The sequence below is a fragment of the Xenopus laevis genome, chromosome 8L (genome assembly GCF_017654675.1).
Source record: "Xenopus laevis strain J_2021 chromosome 8L, Xenopus_laevis_v10.1, whole genome shotgun sequence".
Taxonomy (NCBI): domain Eukaryota; kingdom Metazoa; phylum Chordata; class Amphibia; order Anura; family Pipidae; genus Xenopus; species Xenopus laevis.
In genome coordinates, this window is record NC_054385.1 from 101,138,046 (window position 1) to 101,162,904 (window position 24,859).

Consider the following 24,859-nt stretch of genomic DNA (forward strand, 5'->3'; position numbering starts at 1 on the left):
AAAATGCATATTAAATATCATTGTTGCCACAACTAAACAACTATCATTCTAGGACATATAGGGGGTTATTTATTAAGGTTTGAGTCTTGTTTTCCACTTAAATTCGAGTTTTCGAGGTTTTTGAGAAGGGTTAAAAATCACATTTATTTTTTTAAAAACTCAGATTTTTCCGAGATTTAATGTACCCCAACCCTGGAAATAGCTTGAATCCAAAAATACACCATCTAAAACCTGTCGAGGTAATGTAGAAGTCAATGGCAGAGGTCCCTTGAACCATTCGATGAAGGCCTACATGATGTTTTTTTCCGTAGGGTTTTGCCTGAGAACTCGATCATTTCGATCAATTTGATTTTTTTCCATAAAAAATTCTATTCATTTGAGTTTTCCAGTTGTTAACCCAAACTCGCTGAATTGAGTTTTTTCCATTTGAGTTTTTTCTTAAATAAGAAACCATTCGAGATGTCAGTTCAATCGAGTTAATTCGAGGTATAAAAAACTCTAAAATTCAACCTTTAATAAATAGCCCCCTAAATGATGAGATTCCCCCCCCCCCAAATTCAATTTTTTTTTCTTGCAAATGTTTAAAGAAGCTAATTTTTGAGTAGAGTAGAATTTTTGGAGTGGTGGTAAATTTTGCCTACCGGTATTTTTTTTGTAGTGAATTTTCTGCTTTGTCCAATATAATGGTTTACGTCACCCTCTCGGAAATTGTAATTATTAACTGAAAATGGCCTGCAAAAAATGCAAAGAGGCATATGTGAAAAAATCAAAACATACTGGGATAAAATGAAAAGTTTGGCAGACATAAAAATAATAATTGTTGAATGGCATTTTTTATAATTAGGCTGAATAAGCCAGTCTGTTTTAAGAAGTGCAAAATTAATTTTTTACCTAATCGTACAATCATAAATAAGACCCTAAGTGGCTCATTTATTAAACATTGCATGGCTGTAATCAGATAACGGGCCCATACTCTCCATTGCACTGATTAATAAACAAATCACATATTTGCTTAAATCTGGCTGTATTTGAGAAATATCTCAAATAGGTTCATCTCCTTTGAGTTTGATCTAGTAATTATATTCAGCTGTTTTCAATCATTTTCTTGAATCCCAGCATTCCTCGGGGTCTACAGCTATTTGACAACTCATGTGCCCCCTCAAAAAACACTTGAATATTTTGTTTTTAATAAACAAAACATTGATTATCTAAATACCAAAATAAGAATATCCCGGTAGCATTGATTTCAATGTTATCTTGGTAACGAAAAAAGATTAGAATTCTGATCTATTCCAGTTTGTTTTATCATAAATCTAAAAAATCTGGCTTTCTGTATTGTGACATCACAAATCATTTATGAATCAATGGAAAAAAGGTGATTAGTTTCCAATATCCATATGAAATACATTTCTCTATGACCTCAACTCTTGATAAATGTGTACCCAATAGGCTGATTTATCAAAACTCTTATTTTCAGATTGTCGAATGTTGAGTTTTCGTGATTTGTAAAAACGTGAAACTTTCGAATGTGCAATTATTTATATAAAAACTAAATTTTCAAAAACTCAGTTGTGAAAAAATGTGGGGAAAAAACTACTCAGAGACAGTGAAATCACAGTCCCATTATTTTAGAACACAAATGAAAAAATAGCTTGAATTTAAAACTAAACCGTCCATAGACTTTCGTGCTGAATTTTTATACTGGAGTTTTTTTTTGCACTTTATATAGCTCAAAAAATTCAGTTTCGGAAATTCAAATTTGCAGTTTTTGCTATGAAAAAATTTAATTTGATTGTTGAAATATCTGTCCCTTAGTCTAATATCCTTTGTGGCTTTGGGAAAGTTATGGTGGGAGTTGTTACAGAATGTTCCATGACTATGAGTCATGAGTCCAGAGTAACCATGACTATGGCTTGCATGTGATATGATTATTATACATGTCATGTAGTGATTTGCGGGCCGGCCCAAAACATGCAGATGTAATTAATTAGTAATGTTTTCAGGTTGCATAAGTGAATACCTCATTCTACCAATCAGATTCTAGTTGTCTGAATAGCCACAATCAGTGGCCCTTATCTAAATCACTAATAATATTTGTACAGGCTTGAGCGATAAGAAAAGATAAAGTATACTATAATGGTGTGATTTAGTTTCTTCACTTATCAGTCATCAAATGATGTTCCTAAGGACCCCCCTCCCCCCATTTTTGGAGGCATATTCCACATTTCTAAACCCATGTCACTACAGAAGTTGGGTTTCTGACACCTAGCAAATTGGGTTAGGATTAGCATATACATGTAACGACAGAAGATCCTGCTTTGCTTAAAGCTGACCAAAGACATAAAGATAAAGTTGTATGAATCTTCCTTTTGTATGATTTTTGGACTGTGTGTGGATCATTCCACCATTTTTCGTGCCATATCGATCAGACAAGTTAAAAGATTTATATCGGCTACCGATAATATCTTTGCATGTAATGACGATATCAATGGGAGATTGTCATTACTATTTGTCAGACATAACTTTCGTATGATTCCTGTCTTTGAATTAATGGCCAGAACGTCATCTGATTTGTTCTTTTTACTACTTATTCAATCTGAATGGTTAGTGGTAGGTCAGGAGATTGCAACGAACGAGTGCTCGTCGGACACGAGGCTATATCTGCATGTCTATGGCCGCTTTAGACTCTTCTTCTCAGCCTTCTTCTTGCAAACTTTCTTATCACTTCCTAAAGTCCTTCTGTTGATCAGTTCTACTGTATGCAGGGTTGGACTGGCCCGCCAGAGAATCTTCTGGTGGGATCAGTTACCTATAATTGCCTACATTCAATTATTGTAGTGAGGGTGGGCCAAGGATGTGAGGCTCTCTCATAGTAGACACAGTCAAACTCTTGGGGTCTGTTACCTAGAGACCATTGGTATGTGGCTGGGCAGCACTGTAGACCAGAACAAAACAAGGTGGTGAAACTTGAAGAATACTAAGCAAACCTCCAAGTGTAACAACCCCCTACATGTTCTGATACCATACAACTATACTTTAAACAGGTTTGCCCATCTGCACAGCACAGCAATGTCCTGCGCGGGTCCATTTTTTGGAACCCGCTACCCGACCCAACCCGCAAGTACCTTATCCGCAACCTGGTCCCGCTGACCATCAAAAATCAGGAAGTGCTGTCATTGTAAACCGGAACTGACAGCATCGAAAGTATGAAAAAATTGCTATTGAGAAGTCCGGCGACCCACAGAACCGCCGACCTGCGTCTATACCCGCATCCAGAACTTTTACCCGAAACCCACAGGGTACCGCAGGTTTTTGCAGGACTCTACAGCACAGTTCAGTAAGAATATTTTAAAACCAGGGAACTGACCTAGGAGTATAAAGCGCCTGATTGCAGCTCTGACCATTGACCCAATAAAAGATTTGCTGTGGGGCCCAGGAACTTTGTTGTGTCCACATGTACTGCCTCTTATAGCAGGACAGCTATTCATTTTTTACACATTGGCACGGTAACCCCAAGTGGGTTTCTAATGACAGCAGTGCCTTTTAGTTAAAACAAGTGATACTGATTTGCATTCCTCCCATGTAGGAATCAGAAATTCCCAATACGCCACATGTTTAGACAACAGGGGATGCTGGGTTTCCAGGTAAGCAACAGATTGCTTATTTTGCAGTTTTGCAAAAGTGCAAAATAATTGAAAAGGCTGCTCTTGACTCTACAACAAATAATTGTAAAGAAGTCAGTTATATTCAGGTTTTATATCTCAGTTTTCTGGATCATAAATGTGTGCAAGCTCATGAGTCAGCTGCTGAAGTGCTTGGTAATGCCTCCGGCTTTAAGTGCCGTAATTGCAGATTCCCCCAGTGAGAGTAATGTGACCCACTACATAACCAAGTTACGTCTGGGAGAAAACATACTACAGGTTTATTATTAAACCGGTAGACATGGACACTGAACTGTGTTGCAATCCCCAAGCCTTTAATTGGGTAACATTTCATTGAGCAAGAAAAGTACACATTTTCAGGGGCCTGATTATCCCTTGGCTCCTGCTATTTACAACTGATCCACCAACTATGTATCACCTTGAAATTTGTGAGACGAACCAACAAGCATAGACCTCACTGGTACCAGATTTATCATCAACTGATCTCATAATTTGATATATATCTGATAGTTATGTGCTTGGGTTGGTGAACTTTTCTGTGATTTTATAGTAGAATTAGAATACTCTTTCTTAAATGAAGGTCCCATCCATGACAATATGGCACCTGCTAAGATCTGAACATGTTGAACATTTTGTTTTCACAGCCTACATCAGTCCTTGTCCCAAGAAGCCGATTTGAAAGAGCAGTTCTCCAGATCAGTATCTCTCTATGAAGAAGCCTTAAGAAACAGAGAGGAGGCTCTTAGCATTACCCAGAGGCAAAACCAGGAACTTTGCCTTCAGCTGCAACAAGCGCAGAACCAGTGTGCAGAACTGCAGGGATCAATGAGAAGGGGAACTGCCGGCCAACAGGAATCAGAGGAAAAGATCCACAAGTAAGTATTTGTTTCTTCTCCTCTATACAAACCAGACAGCAGTAACTGGTATTATATGTATTGGTGCATATTCACATCTGTAATGCTCCTCTATATCCTGAAAAGCAACATGTAGGCCCACAGAAGCAGGTGACAGAGGCCTTAATGTGGTCATATATGCAAAGAATTGGGCAGATAGTCTGATGTGGCTTCCAAAGTGCCAACCAATAGGTTCTTCTATGAGCATCCTCCACTGTCTTTGGAATCCCATTGCACAGATGCATAAAGGCATTCAAAGTCAAAAAGACTATATTGAAACGTATTATTTGCCAGAACTGAGAGAGGTTGTTAATCCCTTGTACAGAACCTAAGCACATGGGAAGATGTATAGGAAGTAGGCTGCTATTTAATTTCATACAGCTTTAGTTTGCTTGGAACTTTGTTACTCTTGTTTGGACTAGTTTCAGCTCATCCTACATTGCCAGTCTTTGGGATCTAGAGCACAAGTCACAGGCTTGTTTGTGTGGGGGACGAGCAGGAGAGGAAGGTGCAGTATGCCCTTTTCCTTGGGCACCGCAACCAAAGACATTGTCCATAGAGCCATTGTCCATAGAGGTCCAGACTCCAATGTAAACAAAAACCTTGCACACTCATGGGCATCCCCCAATTCATCAGTGTCATGCCCCCGTTATGCTCCAAACCCACCCACAATCTGCCCAACCCCCACTCCCTGCAAGCCCCACCCTTTTGTGACCAGCAAATGGAAACTTGGTGTCTTTTGAGGCTCCCTTGTGTCATATGGCCTCTGACTGGAGTCGCTTCTGATGGTAGCTCTTGTTGAAAAAATGTGCGGTTTTAACTGCCCTTTCATAGGGGGCACATATTGTTTTTACAGTACATATAGAGCTAAAAGAATTTTTAATATCAATAATTCTAACATTTTTACAGATCCAAGTTCAATACCTGTGTTACAAATGAGCAGTGGGTGTGTCTTAATAGTGTGTCTTAATAGTTGTTCTACAGAAACACAGTAGGATGTAGAAGCCAATTATGGCTCTGCCTTCACACAAGGAAATATAGACTTTGAGAAACCAGATACAGTAGATAGAACAGGCCGAATATTTTTGTACTTGATTGACTGGTCTGTCTGTCACGGAGAAGGCAAAAATATTAAAGGTGTCTACAGCACATTTAAAGGGGAGATGCATTGAAATTATTATACAACTCAGGTTTTGAATCCTTTTTATTTTGTACTTTTGTTTTGTTGACTTACAATGTCATGTTTATTGGGTGTAGACGTTATTTTGTCCAGTACATGGATACAGCCACTTGTATTTCTTACATAGGGTGGCATATTGTTTGTTTTTCCACTTCTGTTCCTTTAACAAACCTGTGAGTGAGTAAGCTGCAGATCTGACATATGACAAGGCATTATCTGAAGGATCTCTTCTGCATTGCTTAGCAGATGGCAGGATAGTTCGGAAGGAAAGAAGCAGACATGTTCCAAAATAACAGCGAGGATTGTTATCAGGGTAGCGGCCATGCTGAGAGCTATAGTTTAGTTGGGTTGTCACATTATCTGGAAAAATACCAGCCTCCCTATCCATGTTTCCACTCTTCTCTATTATTAGCATTAGCTTTGAGCGTCAGGCATTTGCTGCTCGTCTAAAACAAACTGGTAGAACCAATAGTAAATGGCACAGTTCACTTCCTGATCTACATGTAATTGAGGGTTGAGCAGTGCATAATTTGTATATTCTGCCACCTTAATGTGTGTGTTTAATGTATGGAGGCCCATACATGTCATTGTCATTAGGTCCAACTAAAAACGATCGCACTGAAGAACCTTGCCCACCTCCAGATCTGTTCCAATGTGCAAAAATTGCTAACATGTAATTAGTTACACATACAAGGACCTACAAGATAGCCACAATGGGATCTATTATCCAGAAAGCTTTGAATTATGGAAAGGGCATGTCCCGTAGACTTCATTTAATCAAAAAATACAAATTTTTAAAATGATTTCCTTTTTCTCTGTAATAATAAATCAGAACCTTGTACATGATCCCAACTAAAATATAATTAATCCTTACTGGAGGCAAAACAAACCTATTGGGTTTATTTAATGTTTAAAATGTATTTTATAGTAGACTTAAGGTATGAAGATCCAAATTATGGAACACCATTCTGTCTAACATACCTGTTTACTGGTGGAATATAGTAAACACAACACATATCTACAGTACATTCAATATAATGGCAGTTGTATATGCATAGAAAGAGGTATGGGACCAGAATGGTTCAGATCTGGTGTTTTCCAGATAAGAAATCTTTTCATAATTTGGATCTCCGTGCTGTAAGTCTACAAAAAAACAATTTAAACTTTGAATAATCCTAATAGGCTGGTTTTGCTTCCAATAAGGATTAATTATATCTTAGTTGGGATCAAGCACAAGGTAATGTTTTATTATTACAGAGAAAAAGTTAATTATTTTTAAAAATCTGACGTATTTGATTCTATGTGAGACAGCCTTCCCCTAATTTGGAGATTTCTGGATAATGGGCTTCTGGATAGCATATCCCATACCTGTAGTATTATACAATAACATATTTGAATGGAAGGGGTTTGATCTCCAGTTGAAATCTGGAGTTCTTGCCTCTATCCAGTGGACTGGGCTGGGGAGGTTGGTAGCACCCAATAGTTACAGCAGCTGGTTTGGCAGTCAGTGAGTGCAGAAGCTTTCTTTTCATTGCAAGAGAGTTTGTCATATCTTTATACAATCCATGTACAGTATTTATTATAGATGGAACATAAATTGGGAGCTGCAGCTTTAGTAAAATGTTTTATTGCTTCTTGTGATGTTATTGGGTTACTGTAGGGGTCTCATCGTCATAAAGTTAATACTGGGGGAAAAGTCCATAACAGTATATGACAGGGGGTATTCTGTATATTATTGTTAGACAATACTTGTACGTGCTTGTCTTGCAAAAGCCTCCCGTGTCTAAAGTAAACCAACTCCATCCCATTTCACATTTTCACTGAATGGCTTGTATTCTTCCCGTTCACGTATTCTGATGGGTTTAAACCATGTCATAAAAACATCTTTCACTGCAGCAGCTCCGTGCGCAATATAAAGGAACCTTTCACATCCCCAGCCCATCACTTTGCTGCTATATAATGGTTTAATGTTTGCTTCCAGGCAGCCATCATACGTTGCCTTTACCCATCACACCAATCACTCTGACTGCGACCAAAGCTCAGACAATTTACACAGGGCTCAAAACACACACTGTAAAAAAACAAAAGGCCACCCACTGTTAAACTCACACAATCGCAACAAGATACATAAAAAAAAGAATCTCGTTGCCTGTTATATAGGTGGCCCCAGCCGTAAGGCTCAAGATGCACAAACACACGGAAACATCTGTTCCATGCACTTGTGGGGAGCACGAGAGACCAATACAAAGTCAGAGACACGTCAGCTCAGTGTGAAGTGAATACAGCTTGGCAAGGGCCCATCAGGAGGGGGAGGAAGGTTAAGACTTGGTTACCTTTTCCTAACACAGCTGTGACAAGTATGCTGCTGCTCCTTGTCATTCATGAGAAGAAACACTGGAGGAAGCCATTGCAAAACCCCGGGAATGTGGCACAGGGATGTGAGAGAAGATTGACCCGTTCACACCATCTCAGGGCTTACACCAGTGGCACGGAAAGAATGCACAACACTCCTTTTAAGCTTCTCTAGATACTTCCTCCTTTAAACTTCCTTTAAACCTTTCAGTACATTGGGATAGTGTGTGCCAAGCAGCAGATTATCAGTGCTTAAAGGATGGAGGTAGGTTTGCCAACTGGCCTGAATGGTTAAAATGATGCCAGTGTTATTATAAGAATGCACCAAATCCACTATTGGGAATTGGCTGAATCTCCGTATCCTTCATGAAACATTTGGCCGAATACCAAACTGAATCCTATATGCAAATTAGGGCCGGGAAAGAAAAAAATGTTTACTTCCTTGTTTTGTGATGAAAAGTCACGTGATTTCCCTCCCTGCCCCCAATTTACGTAAGTAAATTAGGATTCGGTTTGCCAGGCATAAGGATTCGACTGAGTCTGAATTAGGATTGCCACCTGTCCGGTTTTGACCCGGACAGCCTGGTATTTTGAAGGGCTGCCGGGGTCAAAACTTCCTACCCGATTTTCCAAATAAGGAAAACCGGGCAGGATTCCCCATGACTGACACAGCGAACGGCCAATCAGCTACTGCTGTGCCATATCCCCACCCCTGCATGTCACAGCCCCACCCCTGTATGTCACAGCCCCACCCCCTGCCAGGTCTCCCTAGTTATTAAAAGGGAAGAAGGATAAAAATATAGGAAGGACAGTATTTTTTTCCAGAAAAGGTGGTTACAGATATATTAATCAAACCGTGAAGAATTAGTATAATTTACCGACACCTCTTATCCATCTACAGAGCACAGAGAGAGCACAGTGTAAATACAGGTGCCCTGTTTAAAAAATAATGATGTCTCCCAAGGGTGGACACCTTCAACATGGGGTCCATGAATGGATTGTAGAGTTGCCTGAAATCTATGCTGTTGTGGCTTATTAACCAGACGCTGTATTTGCTGGTAAATATTCATCCCACCAATGTACCTACTGTGAAATATAATTGTATTTCCATTTTTAGCAACAAGACCTGTAGAGCTTACTGTCCCTTTCTGTAGAGAGTAGTGTCAAAATGCATGTGCAGGAATTCTGCCTGTATTCAGAAACAGTTGGATTCTGCTGAATCTGAAGTCCTCGTGTTGTACACATTCAGGTAAAGCAGCACCCTGAGATTTAACAAGAGGCTCAATCATCCTGCTACAAAATATTCTTACCCTTTACTGGGTGACACAAATGTATGATTTGCCACATTTCCTTCTGTTCTGACATATACATATGCACTCACAATCCTGACACACTTGGGCTTGCTGATTCACACACAGTAACATTCTCCTGTAGCTCAGCCTACGTGAAATATATATACACAGAATATCACCATGCTCTGATATAGCACACAGTTCATACCATGGCCACAGTTCATACCATGGCCACAGCTCCCAACATTTTGGAAATAAAAAGAGGGACAAAAAATTGGCGCGCAGCACGGCAATTTTAGTAACCACGCCCATTTTAGACCACACCCCCTAAATACCATGTTGATTTGGCAGGTTATAAAAGTTTGAACATATTTCTGTGTTTTTTTTAGTTATTACAGTTTTGCTAATGAAGGTGAATTGCCCTTTAAGCTGTGAGTCTAACTTTTCCCAAGGGACCTGTTATCTTATATTGTTACAATTACATATTTGCTTATCTTGAAATTGTTACAAAAGTATCTTATCTGCTGCTGTGACTGTTCTGGGCTCTCTGCCAACATCAAATTAAGCTATAAACTGCTTCTTTTCTGGCTGTTCAATGCAGAGAAAAACTGGACTTTTCAATACAAATGAGGGACTGCGGGTTGAGCTGTCAAAAGAGGGACTGTCCCTCTAAAAACAGGACAGTTGAGAGGTCTTTAGCAAAATCTACTAGAATTTATGCCACACTCTTGATGCACCGAAACCATTCCAGCAAACATCAGCACGACCATCAGAGATGTCACAATTCCATCTAAACTCCCATCCAGTGTCTGTTGGTCTCCAGTATTTTGGGATGTGCAATTTGGTATAACTGAGACAGGCACATTATATTTAGTCCAACACAAGGGCCTACACCACAGGTTGCCAGGGGATGAACCAGCAGGAATGCCCCAGGCTGCTAATCACTTCAATACATCCCTACATTGCCAAATTTGCTTAGCCAACACAGTCAAAATATTTGTTCCTTTAACCCGGCGATGATTGTGCTTTTCATGAATACATATTCCCTTTTTAGATCGCTTAAGTGAGCAGTGTGCTATCAAGAGCCTGCTGTATACCTTGAAATACTATGTAAATATGCTTTTTTAATTCTGGACGCAGCCTGCGATAGCTAGAGCTAATTTGTTTGTGCTTTCCATCTTACTAAATATTAGTCTTGACTTTACAGCTTTTCCCTCTGCCAGACAGTTGCTTTATGTCTGAAATATTCCACAACAATCACATCCCGCCGGGCTCCTGCTCTCCGTTTACCTAAGTGTACTCCGTATATATTTTGCTGCTGCTAAATCAATAGCGCTGGCTTGGAATGTGCAAACTGTGCGGCTGTAAATGACTTATAAGCAAACTGTAAGCATGGGTCTAAGCTGTCACCCCTGATCCACTTGGCTTATAATATGTTTGGCTTACTCCGAAGGTAAACTCATGATAAAATACAGATTTCTATTATAGAAATGAGTCTGTTGTGACATTTGTAAATAGCTTGTCAAAGTGCCGGGGCTTCACCCGAGCTTAAAGGGAAATTGCAACCAAAATACAAACTGATCCTAGATCATCCAATTTTGCCGCATTTACAAAAAAAAAAAAAAGGGGTACTAGCATCAAAATAAAGCTTTTTTTTTTTGCCTGAAAACAATGTGCTTTTGTGTGTATTATTTAAGTACTAGGTAGTGTTTTATTATTACAGAGAAAAAGGAAATCATTTTTAAAACTTTGAATCATTTGATTATAATGGAGTGTATGGGAGATGGCCTTCACGTAATTCCTATACCTGTAGTCTAAAAAGAATTGGGTTTTTTTTTTTTATCAATTATATTTTATTTTTTAAGCTGATAGTATCCATTTAAATATCCATTGAACTGTGTGTTTATATTCGGCACTCGTTGATGTCGTAGGCTGACAGATAATAAAGATACAGTTTCAGATAGTTCTGCTGTGTATAAACAACTGACATTCATCTTCTGCACCCACCAGCCCGTGTCTATCTCAAGCAGTTACAGCATCACAGCTTTGGGCAGTAGCTTCAGTATTATACAATACAGGAGAGCCCCACGTACTTCACTTCCTTACCTGTTCATGCTGCAACTATATCCTCTGTTAAGTAGCTGTTTATCTAGCTTGGGTCTCCTTTCAGCACATCAGATATGTGACAGACATCGGCACAGATATTTAGAGAACATACAGTATATACGTCTTCCTGTAAGAATTTGGCAACTAATCAGCATATGCCCAAACCTGTCCTGTGACTTTGGAGAGCTGTTTAGCTAAGCATTGTGGTTATATGGAGAACAGCCTTCCCTCTGTGCCCCTCGATAGTGAGCAACCTGCAGGCCCGGACTGGCAATCTGTGGGTTCTGGCAAATGCTAGAGGTGATGCTGTAAGATGTCATAGACACTACACTATTTATTGGGCTGGTGAGGGCTATTTGTGCCTCATTGAGGGCTGTATAGGTCTCTGTATACCTAAAATGCCAGGGCCTATTTTGATTCTCAGTCCAGGCAATGGCAACCTGCTATTGAGCCTTAAGTTTAAAACATCAGCAAGAGTAGGGGTCCCCAACCGCTGGGCTGCAGCTCAGAACTGGGCCGCGGACAGTCCTGAAGTGGGCCGCTGAATTGAAAGCTGGCATGACAAATTGGACAGCGACCCCTGCTGACCCCCTCTGACCCCTTTCCAACCCCCTCCTGACCCCCCGACCCCCCCCCCTCGGTCCTTGCAAAAAAATTGTCACTTTGGTCCCTGGGCCAAAAAAGGTTGGGGACCCCTGAGCTAGAGGTTTTGTATCCTTGTTAGACCTAAGGGGAATCATCTCAGTTATAAGGAAATTGGCTTACTTATATAGTTAACTTGGTTACAAAAATGACAAAAGTCCATCAAGTTCAAGCCCTCCAAACAAACCCCACAAATATCCTTTAAATGATATCCTTATAAACGGTGCTTAGTGATGTCATCTGTTATAATCGGAGCTTAGTGATGTCATTTCTGTCACATGATTCACTGCATATATGCTTGGATAAGTAAAGCTCTGTTTTGTTTCACACATATAAGGACTTTTTTGTGTATTATATAATTTGTTCATGGACATGGACTAAGTCTATAGTACCCCTCTTGTAAAATATAAGGATATTATGAGTTCCATGACCATATAAAAACACGAGCCCGATGGTTACGGAACTCCGAGGTGACTTCTAATATCCGCATATTTTGCAACAAGGGGTTACTTTTTTATTATAACACACACATGTGGCAAAAAATGACATCACTAAGCCCTGATTATACCCATGACATCACTAATCACTATTTATAATTATATATTATAATTATATATACACACATTTCACATCCTCCCTGCCTTGACAGTGAAGAGCCATTTTCACTGCTTTAAGTGAAAGTCTAAAGGAGAACCACTTGTTCTTTGTTCTTTGCTTTGTGAACAAAAAAACCCAGCTGTGTATAACGTCCTCTGATATTAAGAGTAAAAATTCTGCCTCACAAGCACCTTTTCTCCAGAGAAAACATGCCAAACCTTGACAGTCTTTGCTCACATTTGAATTGTTTAGTTTCACATCTCTGCACTCTCGCCAGCTCATTAATATCTTTCTTAAAGGGGTGGTTCACGTTGAAGTTGACTTTTAGTATGTTATAGAAAAGCCAATTCTAAGCATCTTTTCAATTGGTCTTCATTATTAGTTTTTTAATTATTTGCGTTTTTCCTTTGACTCTTTCCAACTTTCAAATGGGGTCACTGATCCCATCTAAATAGTGCTCTGTAAAGGCTAAAGAGCATTTATTGTCAATACTACTTTTTAATACTCACCTATTCAGGCCCTCTCTTATACATATTCCAGTCTCTCATTCAAATCAATGCATGGTTGCTATGGTAATTTGAATCCTATCAAACTGACTGTTGAAGCTGCAAACTGGAGAGCTGCTGAATAAAAAGCTAAATAACTAAAAAAACACAAATATTAAAAAATGAAAACCAATTGCAAATTGTCTCAAATATCACTCTCTACATCATACTAAAAGTTAATTCAAAGGTGAGCAATCCCTTTAATATCCTTCATAAAGACTGGAGCCCAAAACTGCACTGCATACTCCAGGTGAGGCTTTACCAGGGACCTATAAAGAGGCAAAGTTATATTTTCAACCCTTGGGTTAATGTCCTTTCTGATGCAAGACAAAACTTTATTTGCTTTAGTAGCTACTGTCTGACATTGCCCAGAATTACACAGTTTGTTAGCCACAAAAATCCTCAAATTAAGGAGGCCCCACCTCACTACCTATCATTTATGTTATTTCTACTCCAGTGCACAACCTTGCATCCATCAACATGGAACCTCATTTGCCAGTTCGAGTTCTTGAATTTAGTCAAATCTCTCTGTAAAGTGGCAGCATCCTGCATGGAGCAGATTCAAAAATGTGTGGCAGTGGTTTTATCCTTTAATTAATATGACAAATTGATTTGCCCTTTAATACGGCTTTCTGCCTTTCTACAGAAAACATCATTTTATTCAAGTTCAACCGTGTATTTGATGAATTAGATACTAAACAATCCCCTGTCCTTTATATGACAAGGCGGCTCTTATTAGACTTAGATAAACGAAACAAAAGAATTTATCAGAAAACCCATAGGTGTTGAAAATATGGATTATGTGTGTATGAAGCCGGGGGAAAAATGATGAAATTTGCATTGAAGCGTAACCGAGATTTAAAAAAAGCATTTACAACCAGAAAAAAAAAGCCTTATTTTTGGAGCAAGTACTGGAATCTGGATGAAGGTCCTGCACTTTGATATGATGTACTTGGCATGTTTATGTCTTTTCATGCAGGGTTGGTGCATGCAGGGACATGTGTAGCTCACTCGCTTGGCTTTTATAAACAAGTTGACTTTAAGAAAACTAATCTCCTTGTAGAAGTAGAGGAGTGTGTTCATTCTCTCCAGAACTTGGCAGGCCCGTCGGCAGTATGAGGTGCTGTGATCTCTGCAGAACTTCTGCCTGTGAAACGTAATCTCCCATTATTGCTTCATCTCCCAGTTTGTGGGTGATTGGATGGGGCCTCCGTCTTCAATTATAATTCTAAGGGCTGTGTCACATGGAGGGGGAGAGATGGCTGCTGCTTTCCCTGGGTAAATTAGAGGTCATAAAACATTGGTTGCTTCCTATGGACTTTAAAAGGGAAGGGGTATACTTTGAGCAAAGATTATTGCTTGGAAGTACTCAATATTCAGGGACCATAGGCTACATTTATACACAGTAGGAAATAATCTGCTGAGATTCCTCGTGCTCCCATTGTTACCATCTTCCCAAAGGTTTCTGCATTATTTCCCTGATTTCCATTTTCCTGCATATTAACAACTGTGCAAACTTTAGGTTTGGGCCCCTGTTCTTATTATGTAAGGCAGTGGTTCCCAGACTACCTTTTTCATTTATGCATTTTGTATGATTTTCCCCTGATGAAGACCTTAATGGTCGACATGTGTAGGGCCTATGCTTTGGGGCCATTTTTCTTTTGATGGAATAAAATGATTTTGTTTTAATTTTGAGTGTGCAGACTTTTTTTTTATTGCACCTCGTTTTGTTTTGTTGGGTGTGCACCTTCTATTTCTATTTTTGCTGTTCCCAGACTGTTGGTCTTGGGCAGTGGCGGCGGGGGCCTCACTCAGACTGAAGGCCAAAATGTTGAATGTACATATTGGATAGTTGCTCAGAATAACTTCTGGTAGGCATTATTAAAATTCTGAATTACCATCTCCATTAATAATTGAGCAGTTAGCTGCCTGCTTGTCATGCAACTTCAGGGCAACTGTGGAAAAACGAATCGACGCATAGGTTTTGGCGATTTCAATTGTTGACGGTGGAGAAGCATTTTTGGGAGATTTGTCGCCCGCAATTGAGCAAATTTATTGCGTGAGACAAATCACCCATTTGCGTTTTGCAACATTGGACACTTCATCAGAGGATATAACACTAGAAAGTGATAACAGCCTATTTATAAAGGCTAGGGGGTTTATTTATCAAAGAGTGAAGTTAGAGATCGCCACAGTCCTCTAGAGTGAAATTCCGCCACTCTCCACTCATTTCTATGGGATTTCTATCAATGGCTGAAAGTCCATACGCCTTTAAAAATCCCATAGAAATGAAGAGAGTGTCAGAATTTCACTCTAGAGGACACGTAGATAAATATATAGTGAATAAATAGTATATACTATATATAGTGAGGGGGTACTTTATATCCCCATATTTTGCAGCTGGGGGTACTTTATTTATTATAATACACAAGTTTCAGTGAGTCATGTGACAGAAATGACATCAGAACTCACCGTTTATAAGGATATAATTTACAGGATATTCATGGCGTTTGTGTATTATACCCCTATATCTCTTTGTCCAGCACCTTCAGATTTATTTGCAGCAATATTTTTGTTTTGTCAGAGGAAAGTTTTCAGTTGTAGTTCTGTATTAGGGCCCTGAAGAATGGTGTGTGATCCTTGATGATCCTCCCCTCGATTACTGTATGCTAAGGGTTGGGGCAGACAATCAGATTCGGAGAGATTTAGTTGCCTGGCGACTAAGCGCCTCTTCTGCGTGGCGACAATCTCCCTGAACTGCCTTCCGTCTGCTTTCCGTATGCTTGAATGAAGAATCGACTGAGCTAATACACTTGCGGTGCTTCGATTTCCGAAGTTGCACGAAGTTTCCTCATGAGGCAACTTCGGGCGACTTCGGAAAAAGAAGTGCAGCGAGTGTATTACCGCGATTTTTTATTCAAGCAGACGGAAGGCAGTTCGGGGGATTGTCGCCATGCAGAAGAGGCGATTAGTCGCCAGGCAACTAAATCCGCTGGTCTGCCCCAATCCTAAAGCTCTTGGCTAATAACTGTTATGCAAATAAGGACCTTACTAGTAACTGAATGGTAACAGTGTTGTTTTAGCCATGAGGCAAATTGAGAACATTGCCTCAGGATTTACTTTACCCTGGCCTGCAAAAAGACAACCCCTTTTAAGTTTAAAAGCAGAATTTTCCCTAAAACAGCTGTTTTAGTTCAGAGAGCACAGATGTAACAATAAATGAAGTTTAAATGCACACTTTGGTCTTTACTGGTCCTTTAGTGGCACGTGTTTCCCAGTCTATAATAAAGGCCGTAATGTGCAAGTATTTAATATCTCAGTCAAAGGGCTTGTGTTAAGTGATTTAAATCAGTCATATAGTTTAAACACTCCTGATGGATTTTATTGCAGATGCTTGAAACTGATAAAGTGTCATTTGACTAAATCAACTTTGGAATCAAATGGTTTGGGCCATACAGTCATCTCAAAGGACACACCACAATTTTGCAGCAGATATTTCATTGATAGTGATGGGTGAATTTCTCCCATTTCGCTTCGCTGAAAAATTTGCGAATTTCCAGTGAAATTCGCAAAACGGCGGAAAATGAACGAAACGTGGATTTTGAAGCCGCAACAATTCTGATGCACATTAAAGTCAATGGGTGCCTATTAATTGGACTTGTCACCAGCATCAGAATTGTCGCCGGCTGCAAAATTATTTTGACGATTTCACAAATTTATTCGCCACCGGCGAAATGCGGAAATTCACCATGAATTTGCACCTGGCAAATAAATTCACTAATCAATCAATGATCATTATGGGTCCATCAGTTCTGATCACATTAAATATTTTTAAATATTAACTATGAGAGTCAGCATCTCAGACCATTTTATAAATATTGATTCTGCACCAAAATCCACTCCAAGGGATTTATTTATCAAAGAGTGAAGGTAGAGATCCCCACAGTCTTTTAGAGTGAAATTCCGCCACTCTCCATTCATTTCTATGGGACTTTGAAAGGCGTATTTATCAAAGGATGATAAATACTCTTTTAAAAATCCCATAGAAATGAATGGAGAGTGGCGGAATTTCACTCTAAAGGACTGTGGGGATCTCTAACTTCACTCTTTGATAAATATACCTCCATGTGTCTGCACACAGGCCGATGCAGTGCCTCTGGATGCAGACACACACGTGTGCAAGTGAGTGCTTCTACACAGGCAAAGAAACAGCCCTGTGTGATATTACTAAACTATGAAAGCAGGAATTTGTAATAAAGAATACAAAATTGAGCATCACTAGGGCTCATTTATAAACACAAGGCAAATTTGCACCTGGACAATAATCCATGACAACCAATCAGAGGTTTGCTTACATCGCTCAACCTGCAGGTGGCTGGAAAAAGCCACTCATTGATTGGTTGCTATGGGTTGCTGCCCAGGTGCAAATTTGCCCAGTGTTTATAAATAAACCTCAGGGAGATTTACTTATAAAGTTATTCAGATCATGTTTCTACCTTGCCTGAATAACTGCAAATCCTACAAGAAACCTACAGGTTTTGGTCCCCAATCCAATTTAGCACTTCTCTCTGTGTCTGTTGTGAGGTGGAAAAGTCTGACAAGAGGAAGAGAATGAGGATTGGTCAGAGCCAGTATTAGTAGTGAACACTTGCATGACTTTTTGGTGAGCATGTGAGGACTTTAAAGGGATTCTGTCGTCGGAAAACAAGTTATTTTTAAAACGCATCAGTTAATAGTGCTACTCCAGCAGAATTCTGCACTGAAATCCATTTCTCAAAAGAGCAAACAGTTTTTTTATATTCAATTTTGAAATCTGACATGGGGCTAGACCAGTGATCCCCAACCAGTAGCTCGTGAGCAACATGTTGCTCTCCAACCGCTTGAATATTGCTCCCGGTGGCTTCAAAGCAGGTGATTATTTCTGAATTCCAGGCTTGAGGGCAAGTTTTAGTTGCATAAAAACCATGTTTACTACCAAACAGAGCCTCAATGTAGGTTGTCAATACACATTAGGGCTACCAAATTGCCAATCACAGCCCATATTTGGCACAGCGAGAACATTTTTCATGTTAGTGTTGCTCCCCAACTCCTTTTTCTTCTGAATGTTGCTCACAGGTTCAAAAGGTTGGGGATCCCTGGGCTAGACATTTTGTCAATTTCCCAGCTGCCCCTGGTCATGTTGACTTGTGCCTGCACTTTAGGAGAGAAAGGCTTTCTGGCAGGCTGCTGTTTTTCCTTCTCAATGTAACTGAATGTGTCTCAGTGGGACATGGGTTTTTACTATTGAGTGTTGTTCTTAGATCTACCAGGCAGCTGTTATCTTGTGTTAGGGAGCTGCTATCTGGTTACCTTCCCATTGTTCTTTTGTTTGGCTGCTGGGGGGAAAGGGAGGGGGTGATATCAGTCCAACTTTGCAGTACAGCAGTAAAGAGTGACTGAAGTTTATCAGAGCACAAGTCACATGACTTGGGGCAGCTGAGAAATTGACAATATGTGTAGCCTCATGTTAGATTTCAAAATTGAATATAAAAAAATCTGTTTGCTCTTCTGAGAAATGAATTTCAGTGCAGAATTCTGCTGGAGCAGCACTATTAACTGATTCATTTTGAAAATATGTTTTTCCCATGACAGTATCCCTTTAACTACAGTCATTATCATTGTATTGTTTGGTTAATTATTCGTCTATGATATCACATGTTTCTATATATGGATGTGTCTTTCCCAAGGTAATGTTATAATCATTATCAATCATTAAAACTGAAGGCAGTCTTTCTCAAAATTGAGCAATTCTGTCCCACATTTCACTAATACCAAAGCCCCTTGTATATAAAGCTCTGCTATGTAAGAACAACTGGCACACATGGTGTTTTCTTCACCTGCAAATTGCCAGCTTCAATGGCATCTGCCTGTCACTGTTCACAAGGCAAACTTTGGGCCGAAAACTGAGTGTTTTTCGGGCAAAATTCCGCCTTATGCACAGCGCCATTTGGATACCATTAAAATGAATGGCATTAGGTATGGGCCATACCAACAAGAAGAATTGCACCCCAATGGGGCAAAGGGCCTCACATATGAATAGTCACCTCCTTGGTCTGCCTGTCCATGTCCCATTTTGCCAAAACCCTGCCTAAACTCTGCCCACTCTCTGCAAGTCTCACACCCTCCGCTTGGAGCACCCATCTACCAGGTCCAGACTGAGAATTTAAATAGGCCCTGCCATTTCAGGTAAAAGAGGCCCAATCAGCCCACACAGAGGCCCAAACAGCCCCCACCAGCCCACTAAATACTGACTTTCTATGGCACCTTATAGCAGCCCCTCTGGCATTTGCCAGAACCCACAGATTGCCAGTCCGGGCCTGCCATCTACCATGGGGCCTCTGATGAAAGTATCCCCTTGATGGCATCCCTGCTTGTACTGATCCATGTTTTCATTTATTTTTAATTAAATAAAGACGTTATTTTGTATGGAGGTTTCCATATGTTGTTAGCAGGGGCACATCTAACAAGTTGAGAAAGTGGCTTCAGGCAACAGTTCCTCAGGCCGGCACTACTCAGTGGGGTTTTTATTTCTGGCGAAACAGATGGAGCAACTTTAGCGCAGATTCACATACGTTTTCTGCTGGAAAAGCCATTTATTCTAACATGAAACTGTACTGGGTAGAAAAAGTTCAGAAAGGAGCAATACCCGGGTTTATACATAACAGTTTTTATTTACACCATATTTTCAGAGTAAATCAGCTTGATAAATAGACCCCGTCTTCTCTTCCTATGACAAAGTGCAAGTCTCCTGTTCATTATAAGACATGTGCAAAGACGCAGAAAATGTATGGAAATGTTACATGTCAGTATTTCAAAGGCTTCCTTTGCATGAGAGCAGGTCATATGTGAGTGCACCTGTTACTGGAATAAAAGAAATAAATGGAAATGTAGAAGTTAAAAGCTTCACTTCCCTACTGGGCAAAACCCATGACTGCTCTCTTCCTTCAGGGTCGCTCACAAAAATATGGCTTTATTGCTGCTCTCCTCAACCCTTAGGTGCCATATTATTTGCATATCATTTGCACTTTTTCTTAGTGTTTGTTCCTAACTGTCTGTGCCAGGGGCTGCTGGAATGTTTGTAGTTGATAATAAGTTTGAGGTTGGGTTCGTTTTGGTGCCTAAGGGAACACTGGGACGTTAAAGGTGACTTATTTTTACTATCATACGGGATATTAAAGTATTATTAAAATAATATTTTTTAATATTTACTAAATGTTAACTTAAAACATCTTTTTTTGTATTGGTGAACAGACAGTAACATTTAACACAGGCATGAAGTTAAAAGTACAGTAGTTTTACAGTTCACTTTAACCTCTGTAGGCAGTTTTAATATCGCATACATGTATTATTGATTTTCATTACTAAAAGCTTTTAAAACCTGATAATGGAGGAGGTAGTACATATCTACTATGGATCAATATACTGTTTCATGCAATACCGGTATGTATTATATATGTCTAGAACATTCTCCTTTCTTCCTTAACAATACTTGGTATAAACTATTGATTGTAATACTATTGGGGGATCCTGAAGAATGATTCTCTTTGTATACCATGTTCCTTGGAAGAACTGCGCCAATGCGATTTGTTTTTTTATTTGGTAGCGATGCTCCCATGTTTCAAAGAATTGTTTAACCCTTGTTTCTTTCTGCATTGGTGCTTCGATCCAATCCGTATTAAATAGGTGGGACCGAAAGAGAGAAATGGATGGGGGTTGTGGTTTGATCCAGTTCTGGGGGATAGTTTTTTTTGCCACCGCTGATATGATGATTAAAAGCCTTTTAATGCCTTTAGTTCATTTGGATGGGAAGAATTTTGTGAGACCTAGAATGGCCCATTCTGTAGATATTGGGGTATAATTTAGGAGGTTTGCATTAGAAAAATCTCTTATCTGCCTCCACTTAATGGTATTTTAAAGTTGAACCTCCCCTTGTCTTTAATGCACCCTCTCCCCTCCTTCCCAATTAACTTCCATCTTTTTATTTAGCAACATACTTTATATTCTGATAGATGAGGGATTCGAACTTAATGGGCCAGTTCACCTCTAAACCAACTAGAATGATGTGGATATTCATATTCTAAGACTATTTGCAATTGGTTTTCAGTTTCTATTTGTTTTGGTTTGTGAAATATTTCGGCTGCCGTGGACAGTGATCCCCATCTGACAGCTGGAAACAGACAGAAGGAAAAAGACAAATAAATCATAAACTATAAAAAAGAATAGGACATTCTATAATATACTAAAAAAGGTGAACAACCTCTTTAAAGGAACACTGACATGATTTTTAATGTTTTTAAACCCCATCAGGTAAACCACCCCCACAACCCCATATCCTGGTGATGACACTTTTGCTTGGGAAACTGGGTTGTTTCTCACTTCCATGGGGAGTTCTAGTGCTACTTGGTTGTGCCTTGTGGTTTGGTCAACTCTAGAGCCAAAAACTGAGTAAGCCTGGTGGATTTGTAAAACCGTGCCAGTATCTCTTTAAAAATAAATATACTGATGTTTTGGGGGGGGAAGCTCTGAGCACAATACATGGGGTTCTCTGTTTAGACAACAGAAGTTTATGGAACACAGCGGAGTCATTGCAATAAGTCATTGCAATAAATAAACAGGCCTTTTACCATATGTGTTTAGGATGGAAATAAGTGGGAATGTTTCTTTTTAGCAGAGCTTTACAGAGTCTGCATCTTATTGGCACATTGTAGGGATCCCTTGCAAATGACCCCTATACTGTCACATAGTTATAGTATAGCAAAGATATACAATACACCGTCAGTACATCAAATGCCATTCAGAAGGAACTGCCTCCAGACCTGGATTTACATTACTTGCGCCAAGGGTTGCCACCTGGCGGGTATTTTACCGGCCCGGTCGGTAAAAATGATGCTTAATGTCAATGTTATTAATAGGAAAAAACTTAAAGAATATAGTAAGGCTGGTATTTTTTTTCAGAAAAGGTGGCAAACCCTACTTGCGACCCTAGTCCAGGCTCCATACATCACCTTACTTGCACTCTAGATACCCCCATCACGCATGCTCAATCCTTCCTCCTTAGTCCCAGGACACTGGAGAATAAGTGCACCAGAGATTTAAAGAACTCCAGAGAAAAAATACAAAATGCTGCTGGGTGGCATGCCGCCCCTAAAATTGTGCTTTCCTAGGCCCGGGCTTTTGTGGCTTCCCCACAAATCTGGGCCTGACTACCTTTCCGCTGAGACTACTAAAATGCGATACAAATTGTACAATGCGTCAAAGTAAGTGCACTTGTTTGTGAAGCTTCATTTGCTTAAGTAGAATGTGGAATTTGCTTTACCAGCCAGTATCATGTGCAAATGAATAACTGCGTTCTGCCACTGGCTAAGGATACATCCTCCCAAGAACCCGGACTTCTTTCCTTGCAGGCCTTCAGGCGATATGCATCTTCATTAACCACGCTGAACTGAAAGTGCCGGAACCGGTTTCAGAGGAAACTTGTCCCCTGACTCCTAGGCAAATTCTACTCTCTGCAATTTACCCCAAAAAAAAATGAGACGTTGCTTGTTACTGAATTTGCAAAGTGACAGTTCTACCTTTAAGGGGTTGTTCACCTTTGTGTTAACTTTTAGTACGATGTAGAGAGTGATATTCTGCAATTGCAATTGGTTTTAATTTTCTATTATTTGTGGTTTTTGAGGTATTTATATTTTTATTTAGCAGCTCTCCAGTTTGCAATTTCAGTCTGGTTGCTAGAGTCTAAATTACCCTAGCAACCATGAATTGATTTCAATTAGAGACTGGAATATGAATAGTAGAGGACTAATATAAAGTAGAAATAATAATAATAATAATAATAAAACGATGTAGCCTTATGAAGTCTTTGTTTTTAAGTGGGGTCAATGACCTCCATTTAAAAGCTGGAAAGGGTCATGAGAAAAAGGCAAATAATTAAAAAAAACAATAAAAAATAAATAATGAAGACCAATGGAAAAGTTGGTTGGAGTTGGCCATTCTATAACATACTAAAAGTTGACGTCAAGGTGAACCACTCCTTTAAGCCATGCCTCGCCCTAGCCTGAATAAAAGAGCAGCACTGATATTAATGGAGAGCCATTAGGACATTCTTGCTTAATGTTGATGTCATTTGAATGTGCCATAAATAATGTCGATGTCTTTACCAATCGATGTTTGTCAGCTTGGCAGTAACTCTGTAGTGTTTACTCAGAAATCAGCTTTGGTGACAAATGACTTGGGATGGTCATTATCTTACAGAATTAGTAGCAACAGGTAACTTCCTCCCCTCGATTACTGCAATCTCTCTCTTGACTTGTACATGATGTATAAAATCTTACATTCTCTGCTACTCTCTACATTCCCAACACATATTCCCTGTGAAGTTGGAGCAATGTAAATTGCATGGCTCACTATCATACTCCGCTCAGGACTATAGGTAGTCATCCTGGTCAGAGCTCTGACCTTAGTCCAACTGGAAATCTATGGTGCTATTTGAAAAGTCAGCTGCACAAGCCTCGTGCGACTGGTCAGTCAGATAAACAGCCTATTTCAAATCTGTCTGGGAGACTGGGCTGAAACCTCTTGCCTTATGTAGTTGGAGCTGAGAATCAGGTCAGGAAGAGTTGTAACTAGTCCTAGAAGATACAAGAAACAGCATGGATGGATCAGAGGAAAAAACAATGGATTCCTTTTACTTAAATTGTGGTTTGCTCTTCTATTTAGCACCAAAATAAAAGATTGTGTTGATTGGGGTCAAAAAAGGGATCAGATTGAAAAAGAGTAATACCTGAAAGTAGTACCTGGACTGACAATGAAACTGACATATCCCATTTAGTCAAGCTGCTGTTCCTTAACAGATGGTTGTCGTGTATACATCCCTATACATGTAAAGATACCCACACAGAATAACATGCACGCTGAGGCAGGTGTAGTGGGTGCACAAAGGGGTCCACCCTCAGAATTTAATAAACGTGCAGGGGATTTCCCCGCCCCAGAGTGTGCATGGTATTTTGTGTGAGTATCTACTGTGGGAGAGGTGCTGACCTCTCTAACCTGGCATGATCCAATCTTCAATTGAGAGGCTGGGGAAAGGAATATCCTATCTGGGTTAATGCCCACTTTGGTCACCTATGTACGAGACAGAATGAGGCTGATCCAGGCTCAGAGGGAGTCATTTATCAACACTAAGCAAATTTGCCCATGGTCAGTAACTCATGGCAACCAATCCAATTGCTGCATTCATTGTTCTACTTGCAGCTGTCTTTAAAAAGTCATTAGTGATTGGTTGATATGGGTAACTACCCATGGGCAAATTTGGCCAGTGTTGATAAATGAGCCCCAGACCGTCAATCTACGGAATCTGGCAAAAGCCAAAGGTGCTTGTCTAAGTTCCATAAACAGTGTCTATTTTGTGGGCTGATGGGGAGCCTGTTTGAAAAGCCAAGGCCTAGTTTGAATCCTAGTCCTAGCCGGGGGTGATCTGATCATAATGCTGGTTGCTTAAGAACCACATCAAAATACTCAAGTAGTCCTCACTCAGTGGGATGTGGACAATTTG

General features: G+C 39.8%; 1 protein-coding gene across 1 annotated transcript in view; it reads left to right on the forward strand.

The window, feature by feature from the left end:
• Positions 1 to 24,859, forward strand: part of mipol1.L (mirror-image polydactyly 1 L homeolog) — a 183,213-nt gene that overhangs the window by 157,144 nt on the left and 1,210 nt on the right. The window contains exon 11 of the mRNA XM_018231144.2: positions 4,307 to 4,537. Coding sequence (XP_018086633.1) covers positions 4,307 to 4,537 — 231 coding nt within the window. The remainder of the gene's footprint in view (positions 1 to 4,306; positions 4,538 to 24,859) is intronic.